The 24,228-nt window shown below is 50.6% G+C and overlaps 1 protein-coding gene across 1 annotated transcript in view; it reads left to right on the top strand.

The window, feature by feature from the left end:
- The window catches only part of Stpg1 (sperm tail PG-rich repeat containing 1), a 45,505-nt gene that overhangs the window by 15,569 nt on the left and 5,708 nt on the right, over positions 1-24,228 (top strand). The window contains exons 4-7 of the mRNA XM_021160574.3: positions 4,682-4,783; positions 8,977-9,147; positions 15,225-15,336; positions 19,372-19,537. Coding sequence (XP_021016233.1) covers positions 4,682-4,783; positions 8,977-9,147; positions 15,225-15,336; positions 19,372-19,537 — 551 coding nt within the window. The remainder of the gene's footprint in view (positions 1-4,681; positions 4,784-8,976; positions 9,148-15,224; positions 15,337-19,371; positions 19,538-24,228) is intronic.

Genomic DNA, 24,228 nt, shown 5'->3' with positions numbered 1-24,228 from the left:
GCATCACCCAGTAATTTAGTGAGGCAACGCGAGTTAACAACAGATTTGAAACCTCCCCTGCTTAAGACAGGAGCCACACACGCCCTGGGCCGAGCCCACACCCGATCAGCTGCTCACCTTGGAGCAGTGACCCACTTAGCCCTGCTTTAACATGACACCCTCTGAGGCAGGCACTCACCTCTGCTGCAGCTGAACCCCAAGCCCAGTTCACATTTCCTGTAAAGATATCCCACTCCTGCAGTGCCAGTGTGGTCGCTGGTGTGTGGTGTGTGTGTGTGTGTGTGTGTGTGTGTGTGTGTGTGTGTGGTGTGTGTGTTAAAGGTACCCACTTCCAGAACTGACTCTCTTAGCTGACTCTCTTAGCTTGTCCCCTGAACTCTGCTCTCAAGCTATGGCTCACATGTCCCCCTCAGACTTTTGTTTTGAGGCAGGGTTTCTCTGTGTAGCGCTGGCCTTCCTAGAACTCGCTCTGTAGACCAGGCTGGCCTGGAACTCACAGAGATCCACCTGTCCCTGCCTTCCGAGTGCTGGGATCAAAGGCTTGTGTCACTACCCACAAGAATCTCGCCACGGGGAGGATGAGGGTCCAGCACAGGCGTGTGTCTAAATCGGCCATTTGGATTGCTAGGAGTAAACTTTATGATTGGTTACAAACATGTAGCTAACTTAGCATTCACAAGGGGACATGGCGCTAGGTGACACAGCCCCCTGGACACTTCCTTCCCTGTCACCCAGCTTCTGTTCCGTCATACTCAGCTTACCAAGCTAAGCAGCTGTAAGGGCCCCGCCTGTATCTGCTTCTTCCCCTTAACAATTAGGATGTTACGCTGGATCAGCTCTTCCTGGGGGGGGGGGCCGGGGGGAGATTGCAGGATGCCAAACTTGATGCCTTCCACGTGAATGAACACACGCTGGTAGAACAGGGACACTGTGTCTTTTGGGTTGTGGGGTGGGGGTGGGGAGGGAACTTAAGTTCCAAGGACTGGAGAAATGACTCAGTGGTTTAGAGCATTTGTGGCCCTCATACAAGACCTGGGCTCGATTCCCAGCACCCATAGGGTAGCTCGTAAAATGCACGATGAAATTGAGCGGCAATTCCAGCACTTGGGAGGCTAAGGCAGGGCAGTCAGCCACTCACGCTCATCCTTGCTCATATAGTGAATTTGAAGACCAGCCAGGGACATAGAAAAACACGTCAGAAACAAACTGGCCAGCCAACTAAGCTGGTAGTTATACAGGAGACCTACCCTGCCAGGCAGAAGCCAGGATTTAAATGCGATGAAACCGTTTAAGGTTAGAGGAACTCGGAATTCGTGATATTAGATGGAAACCACAGTAGGTAGGAAGCCTGGCTCTAGGCTCTACAGTCCCACCTCCCTGGACAAGACTGGGAAGATACCCAGGCCCGGGGTCTGCATGCCAGCTCCCTCGTGACCTCTTCAGGCCCATCCCAAGGTCAGGTGGACAGGGGTCATCTGCCACTCCTCACACCTGCAGAGACTGCCAGTCCAATGGGTGCTCTAGGTGCTGCTCCACCAAGTGTCACCGATGGTGTGTGCTGGCTGAGAGGAGGGGGACACGTCTGCCATCCATCGCTTGCTCAGTCCCGTGCCCGCAGGTGGCCCTGGCTCCGAGGCTCTGCGGCAGTGGTGGGCAGTTACTTCTACTCGGGTTATTTGGTTTTTGCCTTCTGTGGTGTCTCATCTAAGAGATCGAGAGGATGGCTGGGTCCTGCCCCACTTCTGGCAGCTTCCCAGGGGCCCTCTGCACGGGGGTTCTTTCTCTGTACCTGTGGAGCCCCCTGGTTGTTTTGGGGCCTGATAATGAGAAGGAAATCCAGCTCTTCCCTCCACTGGAGCCTCCGCTGCTTTCTCCACTGTAAACATTCCTGCAGCAGCCGATTTCGATGACCACGGTCAGGGTTTTAAATGGCCCCCGTCACAGGCCAGCTCCAGCATGCTTCAACCCCAAAGACTCTCTCTTGGACCTTCGTGGAGAGTAAATTGCTTTCCCACAGGCTAAACGGTGACAGCCCTATTCCCATCTGCCCTGGACCGTAGCTGTTTTGCAGTCTGACCCACCCAGCTGATGGATGCTCAGTAAAGTCAGATTCAGCAAAGACAAATACAGGTGCTTAGATACATTAGAATTGCAAATAGGTCATTATTTTTAGCACAAGTATGCCCCAAATACTTCATGGGCTATACTTAAGCAAACCCAGTTAGTTGTTGTTCGTGATTCTAATTTAACTGGGTAGGTGGAGACAGAGCAGCGGCCCTGTGCAGAGAAACCAGGAGCGAGAGTGAGAGAGAGAGAGAGAGGAGAGAGGGAGAGAGGGAGAGAGGAGAGAGAGAGGTGTCTTCCCTGCCCACTTGCACCTGTGAGGTCACATATCAGGGGCTGGAGAGATAGTTTAGCAGTTAGAGCGCTTGCTCTTGCAGAGGACCTGGGTTCAATTCCTAGTGTCTACCTGGCAGCTCACAACTGTTTATAACTCCAGCCCCAGAGGATCCAATTCCTTTCTCTGGTCTCCATGGGCATGCAGGCACACACGTGTTCCACATCCATACGAGCAGGCAAAGCATTTACACATCAGCATTGTGACTAGTGACACGACAACTCCTGCTGCAGATGGGGACCTGGAACCTCACTAGCATCCCAGCACCTCAGGTTTATAGATAAGGAGACTAAGGCCCAGTGAGGAGACTCACTGAAGATGGTGGAGCTGAGCAGCACTGAGAACAGACTGTCCAATTCACAACCCTGGGGAAGGGCGTTTCCTTTATCCTCTCAATCTCATCTGAGAGGCAGTTGGTGTCCATGGTTAGAAGACTCTATCCCGAGACTGGCTAGGTCTTTGCCCGTTGTGCAACATTAGGACATCTATCTCCCTTTTGATCCTGTCTTCTCAGCGAGCCGGTCATTGTAATGTCTCAGTGTGCTACTGGGGAAAAGTGTGCAAACTGCGCCCTGGGAAACTGACCTGCCTGCAGTATCTTGCTCCTGACTCTTGGCCTGGGAAGCTGAGCCCTCTGCTCTTCTTCTCACTACTGGCCGTGTGTGTGTGTGTGTGTGTGTGTGTGTGTGTGTGGTATGAACGTGTGTATTTATATGTGTTTGTGAGTATATGTATGTATGTCTCACTTGTGTGCATGTGTCACCTGTGTGTGTAGGTGTGTATATGTGTGTGTCAGTGTGTATGTGAGTTGTGTATGTGTGTGCATGTGTATGTCTCATTCTCTGTGTGTGTATATATATATGTGTGTGTGTATATATATATATATATATGTGTGTGTGTATGTGTGTATGTCTCACCTGTGTGTGTGTCACCTGTGTGTATGTGGTATGTATATGTGTGTGAGTATATATATGTACATATGTGTGTGAGTGTATGTGTGTGGTATGTGTGTATGTGTGAGTATATATATGTACATGTGTGTATGAGTGTATGTGTGTGTATGAGTGTATCTGTTTGTGTATATGTGTTTGTGGTGTGTGTGTGTGTGTGCCACACATCTGTTCTAAGAGCTTGCTAACAGCAACTTTGCCTCTCTTCTTTATAGTCAACTCCAGTCACTCTGTCCCCACTTTTCAGATTGGAAAGTTCTGGAAGGCACCAGTGTCCATCAAGCTCCCTGCCTGAATGAGGCAGCCAGGACAGGGGAGTTAGGATGTCTTTGGCTTTACAGAGTGGCGCTAGCAAGCTCTGCACTCAGGGCTTACTGCTTGCTGCTGTGGCCCCCCACATGCCTGGCTTCTGGATTTTTAGGTAGCTTTGGTGACAGGCCCACTTCCGAGAGCCCTCGCCGTGTAGTCAGCATTTGGACTTTGGACAAGTTCATCTGCATGTGCCTCCTTGGTGAAACAGGGACTGTAATCCCTTCCTTGTTGGGTGGTGGTGAAAATGAGATTAGCCTTGAACAGCTCCCAGCAGCGGGCAGGACCAGGAAGCCCTGTGCGACGATGAAGCATCTCCTCATTTCGTGTCACCTGCTCCCCAGGCTTTTGTCAACACTGCTATCCCCTTAGTAACGAGCACCAGAAAGGAGCTGGAAGCTTCTGGAAGCTCACGTAGCTTGCGCTGGCTGTGAGCACAGCTTCTGCTGCCTGCTCCCCAGTACCCCAACTTCAAGGTACCCTCAGGCCCCATGGGTGCCTCATTTTGTCTCCAAGTTCAAGATGGCCTCGTCTGGAATGAAGATTGTTTTTGTTTCCTTTTGCTTTATAAACAGAAACACTCCCCAATTTCCCTTCTTAGAGGCCTCAGGAGGAAGCTGAGTCAGGTGGGGTGTGGTTACCATAAAATCGGTCACCCTCCCCTCACCTCAGGCTTGGCTGCCCCAGTCCAAGAAGGCTGACATGCACACCAGTACATTTCCCTAATGACACAAAAACCAAAATCTCCCCAAAGCACTGTTGCCGTCGAACTCAGATGGCACCTCTGTGGAAAGAGCAAGGGCTTTGGGAGACCCGGCCTGAGTTAGAACTCCAGCCCCTCCCGTTGGTCACTGAGGTAGAGATTGGGCAAGTGAGAGAACTGTGAAGCCAGGCTGTCACCTCTGTTATGGTGGAGCCTGCTTTGTAGGATTAGAGGGAGGCTTAGCGCTAATGGATGGAAGACTGGTGGAAAAGCATGCTGAAGTTGCCATGCCCAGTGACACTGCATTCTTGTCCTTCTCAGGATGACATCCCGGGCCCTGGGTTCTACAATGTCATCCACCAGTCTCCAGTGTTCAACAGTGCCTCTCTTTCCAAGAGAGGAACCTGCACTTTTCCCTCCACGGTGAGAGCCCCGGGGCGTTGACCGGTCAGTAATTTCCCCTGTTCGCTGCATAATGACACGTTGGGCAGCTGTTCCTTTCTCTCCAACCATCCCTGTCCTGATTAAGACAGCAGCCACTTCCTGTGATTTCACAAAGGTAAATCTGACCCTGTGACCTTACGCCGGGTGTCTCCATGGATGCGTGTGGACAAGGTAGGAAGAAAAACTAGGCCTTAGCTGTCCAGCGAAAGAAGCAGGTGTCTTCCCAAGGCTTTGAGGCATGCCGGGAAAACTGCTGTGGCTTTCCCTGCAAGGAAAATGATTTTTAACACTTGCTTCATATAACTGGGTTGTTCAAATCATTGGGAATTTGGATGAAAAAAACAAACAAAAAACAAAATACAAACAACCCTAGGAGTACAGTTAGATGGCTCTGCCAAAGCCGATGGCCAGAGCTGGATTGCTGAGATCCACATGGTAGGAGAGAGCTGACCTCTGACCTCCACATTCTCTACACTGGACTCAGGGCATAGATATTACTCCCTCACAGTAAAGAGAGAGACAGAGAAACAGAGAGACACACAGAAAGACAGACAGACACGTGCACACACACATGTGCACACAGAGAGACAGAGACAGACAGACAGACAGACAGACAGGCACAGTGACAGAGAGGCAGATACACAGAGCAAGGGAGACAGACAGGCATACACAGAGAGAGACAGAGAGACACAGAGAGAGAGAGAGATAGAGGGAGAACACACAGTCTCAGAGAGAGAGAGAGAGGGAGAGGGAGAGAGAGAGAAATTGGGGCAAGAGACCACACACACATGGGGCCTGAGACATGGGAATCTTTCTCTTCCTTCCTGGGACTCCCATCTTTGTCGAGGACTCTTGCAGTCAAACATAGAAATGCACCAGCCCTGACCCTGAGCAGACGTGAGTGAAGACTGTGTTCTTCTGCCTTCTGTTTTGGTGTGTAAGCAGAGGATGGCACTCAAGGCTCTAACCACTAAGCTACAGCCTCAGCCTTAAGGGAAGCAAGGGAGGGAAAGAGCCAAGCCAGAGCAACATTGCCTGAGGTGGAGCAGCGTCGGCGAAAGCAGGGCCAGAGACTGACATCAATAGAAAGCGTGTGCCTGCCTGTCCCTGTAAAAGCTGGGGCAATTCTTACATAGATGGATACAATGCCTGACACCAGGGATCATTTTCTTATTAATCTCACACAAAGGGACCATTTAGGGCCCACCAAACGCAGCCACCTCTCACTGGGGGTTGGGTTGGTTGGCAGTGGGGAATGTTCCGGAGCAAACTGACTTTGGAGTGAAGGCTCATGGTCTCAGAGCCCTCAGCAAAGTCACAGGATAGCCAGGCCTTTAGGTCCACGTCAGGAGAAAAAGACCCCAAAGCAACCATCCAGGTGCCACGTCACAACGCCCAGAACATTGGCCACAGGCCTGGGGACCTAATCCTGACTCAGCCTTGGAGCCCGAATGTGACCTCAAGCACGCCACCCTTCAACATACCAGTTGCCTCAGAGACTCCCTGGAGGCTCTGAGCGAATTGCAGTGAGCAAGACTTTGAAATTGCTGAGCAGTGTAAACAAGCAGGAGCTAGCTCTGTCAGTACCAGAGTCACCCTTCAGACTGCCCAAAGCGCCTGGCTTCTCTCTGAGAACTCCTCTGCCAGACTGTGCAATACCACCCTACCATGAAGGGTCTGGATTAGTGCCCAGTGGATCAGGACTCTGCCAGGCTTCACTGGCCATGACTTTTGAGTGGTTTAACTAACTCTTCACCCAGTAGAGAAGGCCCTGGGAGATCAGAGTGTTACACAATCCAATCAGGCCTTTCACCTCTTAAAAAAAAATGACCCAGAAGAAAGGAGATGGGGGACGTCTCTCCCCTTGATGGCCCTAAGATTCAGCTTTATATTTCTTGTTTTACATATAAGGTTTGTTTTTAATTATGTGTGTTGAGTGGGGGGAGGGACGGAGAAGCTAAGGCACACAGGAGTTGCAGATACCTGCAGAGGCCAGCAGAGGGCACCAGGTCCCTAGAAACTGGATGCTTGTTGTGGGTGCCAGGAATAGAGTCCAGGCCCTCTCCTGAAGTGCTAGGATGTCTGAGCCCCAGCCTTATACTTGTAAATGCGTGAGTTCCTTTGTCCTTGGGACGGGGGTCCTAAGGGTTTGTAATACCTGGCTGCAGCCCACACTGTCCAACCTCAATGAGAGACAGAGAGCCTTTCCCCCACTTCCGGATCCGGAGACTCAGGGAATTCAAGCCTCCCGCCTCAGAGGGAGATCATAAGAGCCCTGGAGGAATGTGTTCAGGGTGAGGCCACCCCGAAATGTCCGTGGGCTTATAAACTCTACACACTTCCTCATGACTGTCAGGGGGACAACACCCAAACTTTTGTCATCCCTCAAAGTTCAAATGATATAAAGCACCCACCTCATTAAGGCACTCCGAGTTTTTATTCTAGAATCTTCTACAACCAGGAAGCTAAATGAGGCAGATGGGTGGGGACTTTGGTGGCCTTTCTGGGTTGCCACTGCACAGTGGAGTTCGTATGTGTTGGGAGAAGTTCCCCAGTGGCAGCATGGGGCTGCGTGGAGACCACAGGCCTGGCAGAGAAATGTAGGGGAGTGGGCACTGCCAACACTAACCCTGTTATGGTGCCTCAGAGAACTCGGCATCACCGGGAAGTTTCTAGAACACCCCACCCAACCCCCCAAACATAAAAGCAATAGATCTCTGAAGGCATGAAAGACACCAGGATGGGAAAGAAACGCTAGCAATTTCTCTAGGGCCGAGCCCGCTGACCTCTCTTTTGGATGCCATGGCTGCTTTTGGTCACCAGGTGGAGGCAGACTGCCTGGCTGAATGAACATGTAGGTCCCACACCACTTTACTAGCAGAGTTGAGTTTCTTGGTAAAGGATTGGCTAAAAACCAAAGGCTGCTGCCGGCCTAGTCTTTGCTGCTGAGAACACTGGGGAGCGCCGCAACCAGAGCTCGGGTTTGAACCTGGGTTAGAATCAGACTAGCACAGCCCGGCTTCTGCCGAACAACTCCTACCCTCATACCACCGTGGAGAGCCACCCCCACCAGCCCTCTCCCCTGTGCCTGTATGGCTATTAACCTCCACGGAATGGAGAATCCCCACGGCAGCGTTCCCGAGCCTTTCACTGTAAAGCCATGGGAATGTTCTTGTTTTATCAGACTCTAATACCTGCCACGCTGTCATAGGGCAAAGAGATGTTATCTTCAAGTTTCTGTGACTTTTGCCCCCATTCATTTGGCAAACACGAATTGTGTTTGTTTTTGAACCGAAAATACTTTACTGTGCTCTCCCGGAAGGGATGGGATCAGTTCTGTTGAAACATAAATCTTTTAGGGTTTTATTGATGTTTATTTGCTGTTGGTCTGGGTGATATTTATTTATTTATTTATTTATTTATTATTTTTGAGACAGTGTCTCACTGTGTAGCTCAGGCTGGCCTCAAATTTGCAGTCACCCTGTCTCTGCCTCCTGAATCCTGAACCACACGTGTGTGCCACTACACCCGGCAAAAACACAGTAGGGAGAGGAGGCATGAGCAAGTGGCCTTCTCTGAGCCTCCCTGTCCCTCCCTGAAGCAGCTCCCTGAGAACGCCATGGGGAGCAGTCTCACCTTTCCTGTCTCAGGAGACACCCCACAGCTGATGAGACGGGCGTAGTGGTGGGGCACAGGACACTGTGAAAATGTGATGCCAGGAAAGTCACTCTTTCCAGGTCCCAAACAGGTGACGAATACTTTGAGTTAGTTTACAGAAGTTGGAACGGGTCTGAACTTGCATTTCCCAAGATTGAGCCCTCAAAGCTCGAGGTCTGATTACCCCTGGCACCTGCTACGGTCTCGCCTCTTAAGGAAAAACACGCTTATGAGCTGGGCATGGTGGCTAGTGCCCCACACCCTGGCACTCCCAAAGCGAGGCAGCAGGAAGGCTGCAAGGCTGAGGCTAGCCTACTGTAAGGCTGAGGCTAGCCTGAGCTACATACAGTGAGCTCTAGGTCAGCTTGGGCTACGGACTGAGGCCCTGTATCAACAAATAATCAGACAAACAAGCAAACAAACAAACAACAATGGACCAGGGGCAGGGACCTTTTGACCTGTCTTTCCCGGCCCCTGGGTCGCTTGGCAATGCTAATCCCCCTCTTCTTCCTCAGTGTGCCCGGCTGGGCCCCATCATTTCTAAAAATCCCGCTGCCAACGCGTATACCATCCGGCCAGACTTGGCTTCCAAGAAGGACTTCAGCAATTCCTGTTCCAGCATGTTCCAGCTGCCAAGCTTCATGAAAGTGGAAAAATCTGAAACCCCTGCCCCGAACCATTACTATGTAAGGTCACCGCTGCCCTTGTCCAGTGTCTGTGTGGAGAGGGTGGGCTGCCAACGGGGCAGGGAGGGGCGCGAGGCATGGGGAAACAGGATTTTAACACCAGAGGTCAGACAGTGAGCATTTATGAGCATGCTGGGGCAGGGGCGGGGTGACCGTGGTTACGAGAATCTGAATCGTGGGTAACGATGGTGGGCAGCAGGGGCTGCAAGGAGCCCGCTTCTCCCACTCACCCCTGTGTAGACTAGTCTGTCAGGGATGCGATTGTCCCCTGGCATAGCAGGTATATACATACGTACTGCTTCAGCCACTGACATTATTCCTTTACTTTTTAGAATTTGATAAGATAAAACCCAGCTTCCTTTTATTATCTGAAAGTTGCCAATGTTCCTGATGCTGCTGGCTTTGGTTGTGAGACAGGTTCTCACTATGTAACTTTCACTGTCCTGGAACTTCCCGTGTAGTCAAAGCTGGCCTCGAATGAGCAGAGATCGCTACCTGTCTCTGTCTCCTCAGTGTTGAGATGAAAGGTGTCTGGAATGGTGTGTGTGTGTGTGTGTGTGTGTGTGTGTGTGTATCTACAGGTGAACTCAAATGTGTGTGAGGGAGCAAGTGTCTAAGTGTGTTCACGTGCACACAAGCTCTAGTGTGTGTGTGTTAACATTAGTGCTCTAGGCAGAATAGGGTGGGTGGGAAAGGGTACCTGCAGGAAGTTTGGGCTCAGGTCTCCATTTTGCCACTATCTGTGCCTTGCCTATGCCCCACCAGTCTTTTCAAGACTCAGTTTGTTGATCTGTAGAATGGGGGGGGGTACATGTGTTTGTCTACCAGATTTGATGAAGATACTCAGTAGGAGAACCTAGGTTAAGGAATGAGAACAGCACCTGGCACAAAGGCCTGCGCAATAGCCCTCAGGGGAGCGGGGGAGCTGTCCTTGGTTAGTCATGGGGTCTGTGGCGCCACAACTGTAAAATAAAATCAATGACATTTGTCTTGGGAGGCTGTGGGGGAAAGTCAGGCAGACCACAAACCCACGTGAGAGCTCTGAAGTCAGGGTGTGGTCCACACAGAATTCTGGTGAACTTGGCGAAGGGCTGTATTTCAAAAGCCTGCTCTCAGATACCTCATTCTTGAGGGCCTCTCTTGAAAGACGACGTTCTGTAAGTCACCATTATCTACATGGCTTCTGCCTATTCTGTGTGAGTAAGCTGGTCAACTGTAACGTGCTCAGAGCGGAGGACAGGGCGGTAGCAGGGAGAGGGGAGCTACCAGGTTAGGACTTGGCAGTAGCAAATTGATGGAGGACAGCTGTATCATTTAGAAATTTCTTTTTTTTTTTAAAGATTTATTTATTGATATGTAAGTACACTGTAGCTGTCTTCAGACACTCCAGAAGAGGGAGTCAGATCTCATTATGGGTGGTTGTGAGCCACCATGTGGTTGCTGGGATTTGAACTTTGGACCTTCGGAAAAGCAGTCGGGTGCTCTTACCCACTGAGCCATCTCACCAGCCCTAGAAATTTCTAGTAGCAGTGTACAGAGCTAAAAAGGAACAGGTGAAATTAACTTGGTAATATAGCTCACTTAACCCAGCAGATCCAAGATGTCCTTGTTTTGACACCAACCACACATAGATGATATAAGGTTACTAATGAGCCATCTCAAGGGGCACCTTTGCAGTCTGGTGTGTATCTGCTCTATGCAGCCTGCCTTACGTTTGGATCAGTCAAGTTTCCAGGGTTGAATGTGGATACTCTCTTGGTCATGCTGTTCTAGAATGTTCCCCCTGGAATAGCTGGACTCTAATGATGACCACGTGATGGTGGCAGCAGGGGTTTGCATGGGCAGAGTCAGCTGGACCTCGAATCACAAAGTCCTTGCATTCATTCCTAACAGAACACTGTATTTAATGGATCGCCTGATTCCGGCTCACAGTAGGAGATGCTAAGATGTGTATGGGGAGAGTGTGGAGGTATACCTGCCTTCAGTTTCCCAGCTTAGTGTTTCCACACACTCGTACATATACAGGAACACCACATACACATATGCAGAGGGAGAGACAGAGAGGAGAGACAGAGAGACCAAGAGAGAGGAGAGAGAGAGAGACACACACACACAGAGAGAGGAGAGACTGAGAGAGACAGAGGCAGAGACAGGAGAGAGAGGGACAGAGACAGACAGACAGACAGAGAGACCAAGGAGAAAGAAAGACAGAGACAGACAGACAGACAGACCAAGGAGAAAGAGAGAGACAGAGAGAAGGGGGAGAGAAAGAGAAAGAGGAGAGAGAGGGGCTGGTGAGATGGCTCAGTGGGTAAGAGCACCCGACTGCTCTTCCAAAGGTCCAGAGTTCAAATCCCAGCAACCACATGGTGGCTCACAACCATCCGTAACGAGATCTGGCGCCCTCTTCTGGAGTGTCTGAAGACAGCTACAGAGTACTTACATATAATAAATAAATAAATCTTAAAAAAAAAAAAAAAAGGGGAGAGAGAGAGAGAGCGAGAGCGAGCTAGCTTTAAGGGAGATAAACATTTGGAACCTGAGAAGGTAGGTAGTGTTCGGGGGTTGAAGTACCTATGCCCTTTAGACTGAGTAGTCAGAGAAACATCAGAGGCTGAGACCCACGATTGGAAGGAAGTCCAGAGGGAAGAGCATGTACAAAGGTCCTGAGACAGGAAAGGAGCTGGTTCATCAGGGACTATAGGGTCAGAGGGTGATCTGAGCCAGGAGGCTGCAAGAGGAAAGAGACAGGCAGACAGTGGCTATCTCAGTCTATCCCGGGAGAGTTTGGACTTGTTCTCTGTGCCCTGGGAGACTCCTGATGGGCAGTGAGAAGGGTAGGACATAACCTGAGGAAGATTCTAGAACACCTCCTCCAGCCTGCGCTGTGGGTTCTGAGATGCGACGATTCAGGTTTTCAGGAGAAAGGAAATGCGTGTCTAGGAGTGATCTGCACAGGAGCAAGGCATTCAGAGAGAGCCAGGCCACCTGGGAGCCAGGCTCAGCTCTGTCACTGTGAGCACCCCTCTGTGTCCTAGGTTTCAGTAGAAGGGTGACATAGCTCGAGCCAGGCCTGGGTGCTTCAGGTCCTCTGTGCACATCCTTGTGCTTCCCCATGGGGCTTGTGATAAATGTCTCTCATCAAACAAATGGCCTCTGGGCCCATGCAGCTGTGAGTCTGCAAATGACCAAGATCCAGAGTAGAGTTGTCTCTTCCTGCCAATTCATGCGTGTTGTGTGTGTGTGTGTGTGTGTGCACCTGTGTGTGCACATGACGGTGTTTTCCTCAGTTGCTGTCTATCTTAGATGGTGATGGTGATGTTTTTGAGAAAGGGTCCTTGGTGACTGGCAGGTGAAAGAATCTCAGGGATCCTCTAGACTCCGCCTTCCCAAGATGTGGGCCACTGTGCCTTTTGTTTGTTTGTTTGTTTGTTTTTGTCTTTTTTTTTTTTTCGAGACAGGGTTTCTCTGTATAGACCTGGCTATCCTGGAACTCACTCTGTAGACCAGGCTGGCCTTGAACTCAAAACCTGCCTGCCTCTGCCTCCCAAGTGCTGGGATTAAAGGCGTGCACCACCACTGTATATATACGTATATATATATACAGTGGTGGCGCACGCCTATATATGTATATATGTATATATATATATATATATATATATATATATATACACACAGTGGTGGGGTATATATATATATGTATATATATACTTTCACTGTCTTCAGACACACCAGAAGAGGCCATCAGACCCCATTACAGATGGTTGTGAGCCACCATGTGGTTGCTGGGAATTGAACTCAGGACCTCTGCAAGAGCAAGCAGCCAGTGCTTTTAAATATGGAGCCGTCAGTCTTTCCAGTCCATGTCTGACTTTTTTTGCTAAGGGCTGTGGATGTGAATTCAGGCTCTCATGCTGATGCAGCAATCCTTTTCATGACTAAGCCGTTTCTCCGGCTCCATGGGGCCCCTGGGCTTTGTTCATGATTGTTTTAAGGTGACACATTTATACTTTGAGTAATATACAATTAAGCCCTATGGAAATCCAGGAAGCAGAGATATAGAGTAGATTTTCCTTACAATTCTATTTCTCGTTCTTAAAAATGTTTATTTTTTAAAGCGTGTGTGTGTGTGTGTACAGTGTGTGTATGTGTGTGTGGTGTATGTTTGTATACCTTAGTGCAGGTGCCCTTGGAGGCCAGACCATCCATCCATCCCACGAAGCTGGAGTTACAGGCAGTAAGTAAGGAGCCACTTGGTGTGGGTGCTGGGAATCGAACTCTGGTCCTCAGCAAGAGCAGTATGTGCTCTTAACTGCTGAAGCCTCTCCCACCCCATGCCAACTCCCTTAGAATGTGGGTTCCCAGGGCAAATGCAAATGTCTCCAACAGCCGGATGCACTTTCTTCAGGGGCTTCACACATGCGCGCGCGCACACACACACACACACACCACCCCCTTCAGTTTTGAAGTCACCTTGTCAGGGTCCAGGTGGATTTTCTGCTCAGTACATCTGGAGTTTCTCTCTCTGAGAGCTCACAACCCAGCTTTGTTCTGTGTTTATCTGCTGAGTGTTTTCTTAGTCTAATGGAGAAATCTTCCTGTGGACTCACAGGTATACAACAATGTTCCATTTCCCACAGGTTTCTGTCTGGGTAAAGAACAAAGGTGGGGAGCTGTTTTGTCTGCAGGAGGCTCCCCCGCAGCTCCCCCCAGCCCCAGCCCAGAGAACAATGGCGGGGACAGCAGGCAAGCAGCCCAAAAGCTATAATCCCGTTAGCCATGCTGTGCTCTGAGCAACTTGCCTGGCCTCAGTCTTGGGTTCTCTTTGCTGTGGCAGCTGTTATTATCTTCTCTCTAGGCCTGGTCCTCGCCTGTCCAGTAATTAGCCTGCCCATCTGGGCTTTGTGTAGGAACTCCCTGCATGCAACCTGCCATCGGGACCCTGGGAAAAGCTACATTCCTTGTGAGCACAAACCCAAAGTGCCACCTGTGTTTCTCAAGAAACTTTTTTTTTTTAAACAAAGAAGTACCCGGGAGAATCAAGCCCTCCCAGCCCCCAGCAAATAGTTTCACTCATTCGGCAAATATTTCCCAGCACTCTTGAACACAATTTTTTATTGCTTCTGTTATCTAACGAATACAGGAGACCGACTACAAATTGGTACTTCAAATATTTGTGATGCGTGCGTAACAGAAGAATGAGCTCAGCCTCCCCCCACCCCGAGACCCAGCCCCTCCCTCCTTATCATTTCTAGAGTTCTGAACCCATGGGACGCTCTCATGTGTATATGGCGTGGATCAGCCAAAATTCTTAATTTCTGGTCTGTCCAGAAAAGCAGAGAGAAGAGAGTGACTGCAGATTTGATTAGAATCTTGAGCGATAGGACTCCAGGCAATGCGGATGCCTAGGTTATAGCCCTATTTGTACAGGGAGAAATGTAGCCAGGGACCAGGTGGGGGACATGAGGACCTGTCCTGGAAAGGATAAAACAAAACAAAAAAATGATGGCAAAGGAAATGAAACCACGCGCAACAGCATCACACACCCAGCCCAACCCTTCCCCCAAGGGCAGTGGGTGCAGCTGGCCCATGGCGCACAAGACTCCAGCACTGAGAAGACACAAACCCGTAACTTTCTCTGAATGGTTTGTGATGTCCTTCCCTGCCCCCAACAATGCTACAAAACAGAACAGGGATCTTCGGGTGCATTTTACAGAGAGAAAAACTCAGGTTCAGAGACACGAGACCATCTGAGCAGGGTCACACAGCCTTGGCCAGGCAGGAGAGGGGCTATCGACCGAGGTCTTCAGGTTTCTCTCTTAGACTCCTAACCGTTCTCTGTTTTCTCCATGGTGTTCATGCGCGCGTTCATGGGCGTGCACATGGTTTGTCACAGACCACTTGGACTTTGTAGATGATAAGGACACAGCCATAGCCACCTTTTTCAGCTCATGCCCACGCTCCATCCAAGAAGGACGGGTTGAAATTTGGCTTATATTTGCCACCTGTCCAGGCAGGGTGGCAGAGACAGAGAGCAGGCAGGCACTGAGCATGCGGGTGGGTTTTCTCCCACACAGGCCTCCATCGCCTCCTGCAGACAGAAAAACAATGTCTGCGCTCGAGCCGGGTTTCTATCGAAAACGCCGAGAGGATTCATACCCTCGTCGGCATCCGGAGGACCAGCACCAGGTAAGCAGCCGCTTGGCTTTGCCCTTGACTTTGGGTTCCTGCTATGGCTTCGATGTTCTGGGCGCCCATCTCCCTACAGGGCACCTGTGCAGAAGAACCTTAGTCGTGGGGTTGGAGGCCGTGGAGGCAGAGAAAGTGCTGAACACACAGAGAGAGGATCAGGGACCCAGTGGCTCTGCGCATGTCCGCTAAGCGGCCATCTTGGCCTTAGTGGTCTTGGCCTTTTGGGACCAGGCACGACAGCTCTGGGCAGCCAGGTGGAAAGGTGGCCTCAGCAGGCCACTAACAGGGAGGTGACACTGCCTCAGAGGTCACTTCACCATCTCCTCCTAAATGGCCAGGTGCTGGCTGCATTTATTCCACTGGGAGTGTTTCACCTGCCTGTGCCCAGTCCCAATTTCTCATATATGGAAGAAGATGCTCAGAGAGTTTACAAATACTTGTCCAGAACCACAAGACACTAAATAGCACACCTGAGCCCAAAGGTGCCTGGCCAGACCCCTGCTTCCCTTCAGATACTTGGTGCCTTCTGGAACCAGAATCCGGGAACACATCTGAGCTTGCCTGTATTGTAGTCTTCTGTATTCCAAAAGGTGGCCCATACCCCTGTGCGACCGCACATCCGTCTCCAGAGCACTTGTCTTAGAGGATTAGTTCAGAGGGCTCTAGAAGAGTCCACACAACCTGACCTCTCGCCAGCCTTACCCAGCCAAGCCTGCTGGAACTTTGGGCCCCAGAACCCAGAGGAGGGGCAGGGAGGCGTAGGGTGTGGAGAAAATTGCAGGGCATGTCAGATTTCAGCAAATCCAGATTAAAGCCAGAAGATCAGGCTGAAGCTGAGTAACAAAACCAGTGCTAATTAGGAGGCTCAGTGCAGCCACAATCCCCCCTTGCACCATCCTCACAAAGCCCCTCCTTGTTTGTTTATACAGCGGAACAAAGCAGCACCCTTGGGGCTTAGCCATAGGCCCTTGGGACAGGGCATCACAGACAGCAAGCCCTCTCAGAGGCTCCTCAGCATCCCCTGTAACAAAGAACCGAATAGGACCCAACTGCTCCTCAGCATGGGAAGGGGGAAGGGGGGCAGGGCATTCCTCTTGTTCCCATAGAGGGCATCCATGCTTCCTTCCCTATGCCCTGCCTGGAGATGACAGTGCTGACATCTTATAGCATCTTAGAGTTCTCTCTACCACTTAGTCAATAGAAAAGTCAAATCTGGGGGCTGGTGAGATGGCTCAGTGGGTAAGAGCACCCGACTGCTCTTCCGAAGGTCCAGAGTTCAAATCCCAGCAACCACATGGTGGCTCACAACCATCGGTAACAAGATCTGGCGCCCTCTTCTGGAGTGTCTGAAGACAGCTACAGTGTACTTACGTATAATAAATAAATAAATCTTAAAAAAAAAAAAAAAAGAAAAGTCAAATCTGCTTAGAGAAAAGTCAACCTCTCAGAAGACAGAAGCTGGATGAGGCCAGCCAGAGCTGCAGAGCAAGACTTGTCTTAACAAAAGGCCAGAACGAACACAGTCAGATCTACAGTGCTTTAGACTCTTGAACTCTCGTCCCTCTGATGCCACCACCCCTAAAATTGTTCCCACCTTTCTGGGTCCCACCAGTTCTACTGAATTTCTTTCCTGGTATGACCCCTCTCGGGCCCTGCCTCGCTCTGCCCTGACTTTGTCCTGGTCACGAAAGCACGGATGTCATGATGTCATATAGACTTTCAAGCTCTGTGTGTATGTGTATTCATGTATATCTTTAAAAATGTGTTAGTATGTGGCATCTGTAATCCCAATGGTTGGGAGACTGAGGCAGGAGAATTGTTATGAGTTTCTGTTTATTTAAGGTGGGTGGGGCAAAGTGCTTGCTCTTGCTGAGAACAGGCTCAAGGACCTGGGCTCTATCACCAAGTGAAAAAGCCCTGCGGGGAGGCAAAGACAGGGGGATCCTTGGGTCTTGCCAGTCAGCCAATCTGGCCAAACCTGGGACTCTAGGTTCAGTGAGAGATCATGCGATGATGACAATGACAATGATGACAATGATGACGACGAGGATGATGTTGTGAGGACTGACAAGATGGTCCATCGACCTGAGTTTAGTCCTCAGGACCAAATCTCTGACCTCCACGTGTGTGCTGTGGTAACCTGTAAATACACAATAGGTGCCGTAAGTAAACAAATGGAAACAATTGTAAAAAAGCAGAGGGGGACTGAGGAGTGGACGTCTGGCCTCCACATGCACCAGCACACACACACACACACACACACACACACACACACACACACACTAACACAAGCACACGTGCAGATAACTAAGAGTACACGCAAACAAAACTCCCAAGCCATGCACCAATGGCCTTTGGGCACTTGAGAGTGTCAACTGTGGAGCTTGCCCTTCCCCTGCTGGCTTAGTCCCTGCACTGCTGCCTGCTCCCAGCATGCCCAGCGTGATGCCTAGAGCACCTCCTCTGTTGAGTAATTCCCCTAACTTGTGACTGATGGGAAGTCTGGAGCAAGCAAGCAGGTGACAGCCTTGGGGGGTGAGGCTGCTCCCTGCTCTCCCCTCCAGCTCAGGCCATTCTCCCCTCCTTGGAGCTTTGTGGACAGATGAAGTGGATTTGATTTTGGTTTCTTAAGACAAGAGCAATGGGGCGCCGGCTCTAGGGCAGTGGTCCTCAGCCTTCCTGACGCTGTGACCCCAACCATAACATTATCTCCATTGCTACTTCATAACTGTAATCGTGCCACGGTTGTGGGTCATCATGTAAATACCTGTGTTTTCAGATGATCTTAGGTGACCCCTCTGAAAGGGTTCTTTGATTCCCAAAGGGGTCTCGACCCACAGGTTGAGAAACACTGCTCTAGCGGGAGCTAGACTCTCCCCCCCTCTCCCCAGGCAGTGGATTCTCAGGAATATTGTGCAGGGCCTCAGGAGATGACATAGTGGTTAAGAGCACTTGCTGTTCTTCCAGAGGACCCAGAGGACGACCCAGGTTCCCATCCCAGCACCCGTTTCAGGTGGCTCACAGCTTTAGGGGATTCCAACCCTAAGAGCTCTGACCCCTCGGGGGGAACTTTGACTCATGTGCCCACATGCAAACAGAAACACCTAAAAATAATAAACTTTTTTTTTTTTTTTTTTAAAGAACCTATTGCTTGGGGACTGAGAAGGTGGCCCCTCAGGTACTTGTAGTATAGGCCCGAGGATCTGAGATTAAATCCCTATTACCCATGTAAAAAGCTGGGTGTGGTCACACATGCACCCACAACTCCAGTGTTGTGTAGGGCAGAGACAGAGAAACGGCTGAGTTTTATTGGCCGCCAGCCTGTCAGAGAGAGATCTCTGTTTGAAGGAAAGAAGGCAGAAAGTGGTAGAAAGAACAAGAGAAAGGCATCTTTGGTCTTGTGTGCACACAGATGTGCATATCTGCACACCTGTATGCATAACAGACATAAACACGCACACAGACATATACACACAGGCATATAGATACATAGACATACACACACAGATACAGATACATAGATGCACAGACACACGGACACCTACAGAAAGACACATACACACACACAGGCGCGCGCGCGCGCACACACACACACACACACACACACACACACACACACTTTTCTCATTGGACACGTACAAACCGTGAAGATGACATTCAGCAATTGGAATCTCCCTGTCCCTAGAAGACTGAGTGCTCCTACTCTATTGAGGGGGAAGCTGTGTCAGTATGGGGTGTTCCTTGGGTGTCTGGCTGGCTGCAAGTCCTCTGGCTAGTTAATTCCTGTCTCTGGTATTAACTGCAGGGTCCTGGGTATGGTTTGAAACCCTGCCAGGCTGCTCTGAGGCGGATGGGCTGAAGTCGTTTCCCAAGTGGCAGGCCTGACTGTCGTCCCACACAGGCGACCTTCCCAGTTGACCTGCTGAGGTGACACTGTCACCATGTCTGCTGTGAGGTGCCTGTGGTGGCAGACGCTGCTTTTTCCTGATCTGGGAAATAACTCATCCCATGTCCATGTTCCTCTCTGTTCAGGGCATTACAATGTCAACGAGTCCCTGGTGAGGCAATCGCCAAAGTTCTTAATGTCCTGCTTCAAATCCAAAACTGGCCGTGGATTAAAACCGACCTCAATAGGCCCAGGACCTGGTTACTACAACCCGAATGATCAAACCAAGATTCTGAAAAAATCTTACTTCCCGTGAGTCCTGCATTTTCCTTCTCTGGTAGCTCCAGGGGACCCTTGGAGGGACAGAGTGAGAAGAGCACCACTTAACAGGACTCAGTCCAGGGTGGGATGGGGGTTGGGGGTGGGGCCGCCATGGTACAATGCTCAATTAGCCATCGGAGAATATGTGACTTTAACTGAGTAGTGCCTGTATTCGGAGCGTGTCTTCCCACGCCAGCGGTGGAGTCACCGTCCTTGTCTTCTTGAAAAAGAACCTTCTGAGACCTCCCAGCTCACATCCTCCCATAGAGACCCAGGTTTAGGGCTGCCAGGCTCTTTCTATGTCCTTCATGAAGCTGGATTCTCCTGGGTCATGGAGGTTCTGCTTTTATAAGGTGGAGTCTTCCCTGCACTGGGGAAGAGGCAGGAGCGATGGTGAACAGCTAGATCTGACCTTTGGCCCCTGGGCAGGTGCACAGAGTTCCCGTACCTTCATTTGTAGAGCGGAGTGGGTTTTAGCCATGCCTTACAGGATTGCTGTCAGAATTAAAAATTTGTCAGGCACACAGTAGGTGCAAACGGTGATTTACTAGTCACACAAAGTTAAAAAGAAACAGCTGGGCAGGTTGGTGCACACTTGTTATCCTAGCGCTTTGGAGACTGAGGCAGGAGGATTGAGAATTCAAGATCAGTCTGGGTTTACTTAGCCAGACCCTGCTTCACCAAAGCAGGGGTGGGAGGCCGAGAGAGACAACCATTTGAATTTCTTATTGTTATTTGATGTGTACAGGTGTTTTGCCTGCATGTTTATCTGTGTACCATGTGTCTGCAGTACCCATAGGGGCCAGAAGAGGGCGACAGGTCCTCTGGAACTGTAGCTATAGCTGGTTGTAAGCTGCCTTGTGGATGCTGGGAACCTAACCCCAGCCCTCTGCAAGAACAAGTGCTCTTTCCAGCCTGTCTCTCTACACCATTTCTAATGTTACTTTCATCTAAGAGACTCAAAGGTATTTGGGGCTTAAGAATTCCTCAAATGGCTGAAGAGCTTCTAGAACCAACTGCACCGAAGGTTGATCTTTTTACCATCAGAGGCGTCACCTCCTGTTTGAGCCTTTCTTGCAGGTCCAACCATTGGAAGGGTGACATCGGGGTCAGGGCTGAGTGTGTGGACACCTGAGCCCCTCCACGGAGCCAAGGCAGGTGTCAGGTCCATTGCTTGTCTGGGCTAGACACCCAGGCAACTGGTAGGAGGCTGGAAATATTGGGCATCATCTGGCCATCAGGGTGGGGCACAGGGCAGGAAGGCAGGACTCTGTCAAGTCAGATAGGATCTGGAGAAGGGACTCGGGCTCATATGGAAGTTTGCTCTGTGCTCCCATGTGGGATTCTGCAGGCTCCTTCCCAGGGGAGCAGGATGGCTAGTCCCTCTCTAAAGGTCAGAGACTCCTGCCTTCAGGCTGGCTTGAATTCCCTTTGCACACAAACTTTTCCTTAGTCTGTCAGGGGAACTGTTGCAGTAAGGGGCAGGCTCATGGGCAGAGGATTGATCCCGATGGAGCCTCCCTCCCCACCTTGCCTCATTGCTGAGCAGAGATGAGGACCTTCTCTGCTGTGGCTCCTAAGGCTGAATGCAAGCAGAACTTGGAAACAGTTCTTACTTTCCCCCAGCTGACGCATAAAAGCCATGCATATTTATGGAGATCATGTGATGTTTTGATGCATTACCTAATGTTCAAACTGGGAGAAGCGTCTGTCACCTCAGACACCTGGCTCTCACTCATTACAGCTGAGATTACACTGCACCCTGCTGAAATAGGACATAGCTGCCACTTGGCATGGTGGCTCAAAGCCACAGCCCGCATCTGGAAGCTTCAGTGAGGAGGACCTACCCCTGAGCTCTCCAGAATGGCGGCCATAGGGCAGGTGCCGCCCCAGAGGCTGCTGCTTGTGCCTCGTGTGCCGTGCCTGAGGAACATGTTGTGGGTGCCTTCAGCTGCCCAGCTGACTCAAAGCTAAGAGGACTTGTTGTGTGGGTTGTCTTAGGTTGTGAAGAGAGCTGGGTACACGCCTTTAATCCCAGCACACAGGAGGCTGAGGCAGGTGGATGTCTGAGTTTGAGGCCAGCCTGGCCTACACAGAGAGTTCTAGGACAGCCAGGGCGACACAGAGAAAGCCTGTCTCTAAAAGCAGGTGTCAGTCAGCGCTTCACTTCTTGAGTTCCTCAGCCCCCATCCTGGGGGTGTGACTCCGTGAAGGCAGGGCCAGGCAAGGTGAAGCCCTTGAGATCAGAAAGGGGTCATTCTGGTGTCCTTGCTGCCTGGCGGGAGATATCCCCAGAGACTCCTTCCTCTCTGACCACTTCCTGGAGTCTCTCTTAAGTCCCCAGCTTTGCACCGTATGCTGTCCTGTCAAGGGTAGCTCGAGAGAATCCAGCCCTTTGGGCAGGCTCCAGTTCAGTAATTATGCTAGGCCAATTACGTTTGGGCCCACCTAGGGTTCCCTGGAGAGTGGGGATTGTCATTCACTGTGGGATGCATCGTCCCAGGCAGCTATCTGTCACTGCCCTACCCTGCAGAACAGATACTGCATTCCGCCCCAGAGGCAGTCGGCCTCCCTTTAATGTGGAGAAGAATTGTGGGAAATTGCTCCTTTATCCCTCCCAAACCTGGGAATCCCCGAGGCAGAGAACCTGTGTCTGGGAGTGTCCCAGGGGTCCTAGGTGCCTTCTACAAGTGACCTGCTGTGACCTTGAAGATATTCATTATCTCTGGGCCATTGACAAAGGGGGGTCCCTTGGAGTGTGCTTAATCCTGCTGTGGCTCCTGGGAGAGTCTAATAGATGTTTTCATTCATTACTAAGCCATGAAACCCATCAAAGCCTGGTCACACTGCATTGCTGGCCATCCTGGGTGTGGCCTCTGAACCTCAGTGATTTTACAACTGCTCCTCAGCACCAGGAGCAGGCTGGGGGTGGTGCTGGAGGGGGATGTGCTGTCTGGATTCCATCACCACCTTTGCACCCCTCCCCCAGGGTTTCAGACATAGGAAAAGAAGACAGTGCCTGCCTCCGCTCTCTGTCCCTCTAGCCTCTATCATTTCTGGGTGGTTCTCTCGTTTCTTACCATTCTCTCCCATCCCTCATCCCCCACGCAGTGTGACCTTAAAGGGAGCTCTCTTATTAATGACTTTTCAGTCACGTTTGCCTCCCAGAAAGATCCAGAATAACACTGCTCACATGCTGGCCCTTTGCCCATGTTCCTCCTTCCTGCAGAAACAGCATCCTTCTTCACTCTGCTCCACTCTGTGCACGTGCGCGTGCACACACACACACACACATATGCATACACACACATACTTACATACATACACATGTACACCCACATACATACCCACATACACATCCATATACACCCACATACACACACACACACACATATACATATATACACAGACACACGTATACACCCCCACATATATATACATACACATACACATACACATATACAGCCACATACACACATATACACATACACACATACATACATACACACACATATACACCCACATGCTCTCACACACATACATATACACACATATACACACACATGCACACACACACATATATACACCCACAGACACACACACACACATACACACACATATATACACACACACACATACACATATACACGCATACACATACATATACACCCACACACACCCACACACACACACACACACACATGCACGCACACACACAGTGGCCCACTGTGCTTTCTTCCTGCTTGCCTCACATTTTAGGGGAGATGATTTTGCCTTACTTAGCGTTGAGGAGCCTAGCCTATGCTGAACTACAGAGAAAAGTTGGGTAGGGGGATAAAGAAGATGACCAGAGTCCAGACACCAGGGGAGGACTGAGGCTGGCTGCTCCCTCTACCACATGCACCCCTGTATGCCTGTCGCTGGAGTGCCCATCCTCCCCTCCCTGCCTGAAGGTTTCCTGCTGAGCTCTTCCTGGGTGCAGGTTTGGCTCCCCTCATAGGAATCAACTCTGCCCTCCTGTTTCCATGAGAAGGCTTCATAATATAACCCAGGCTGCCTGGATACTTTCCACGCCTCAGATTTGTGGCAATCCCCCTGTTTCAGCTACCCACGTGCCGGGACTATGGGCCCGCGCCTGTCTGTGTGGTCAGGACTGTTGCGCTTCCCTTTCTCAGTCTTTGTTCTGTTGGACACAGGAGTGAAAGGTGCTGTTCCTGGTGCATGGCCTGGGGTGGTCAGACTTCCTGAGGACAGTGAGCAGGGTAGGGGACATTCAAGCCACAACTGTAGGCGACCCAGCCCTCAAGATCTGTGTCTTAGTGCCGAACAGTCTAGGCTCCTAAATGCGCCTGACCAGAGCCACACGTAAAGCTGGTGCTCGCTGGAGAGCCTGGCATTCTGCTGAGGATACGGGGCATCCCTAATGCTCTGAGAGGATGCAGAGAGGGCCCGTCCAACCAATGTGCATCAGCTTCTCACAGCTACCCCTGCTTGCACAAGCAAGCACCTCACGGTCTTCCCTGGAAAGAAGGTGGGACTCTTGGGCTTGGAGGTACTCTAGACCGATGACTGACTTCATCGGGTAGTTGGCTTGTTCCAGATGTGACTTCCAGAAGTCAGGTCTGTCTCAAAATGTAGCCACTCACACATACATGGAATTTCTCAGGGTGCCTTGGGGAAGG

The sequence above is a fragment of the Mus caroli genome, unplaced genomic scaffold (assembly GCF_978045245.1).
Source record: "Mus caroli unplaced genomic scaffold, Mus_caroli_1 scaffold_6, whole genome shotgun sequence".
NCBI lineage: Eukaryota > Metazoa > Chordata > Mammalia > Rodentia > Muridae > Mus > Mus caroli.
The sequence above is the reverse complement of the archived record's forward strand: the minus strand, read 5'-3'. Positions and strand labels throughout refer to the sequence as shown.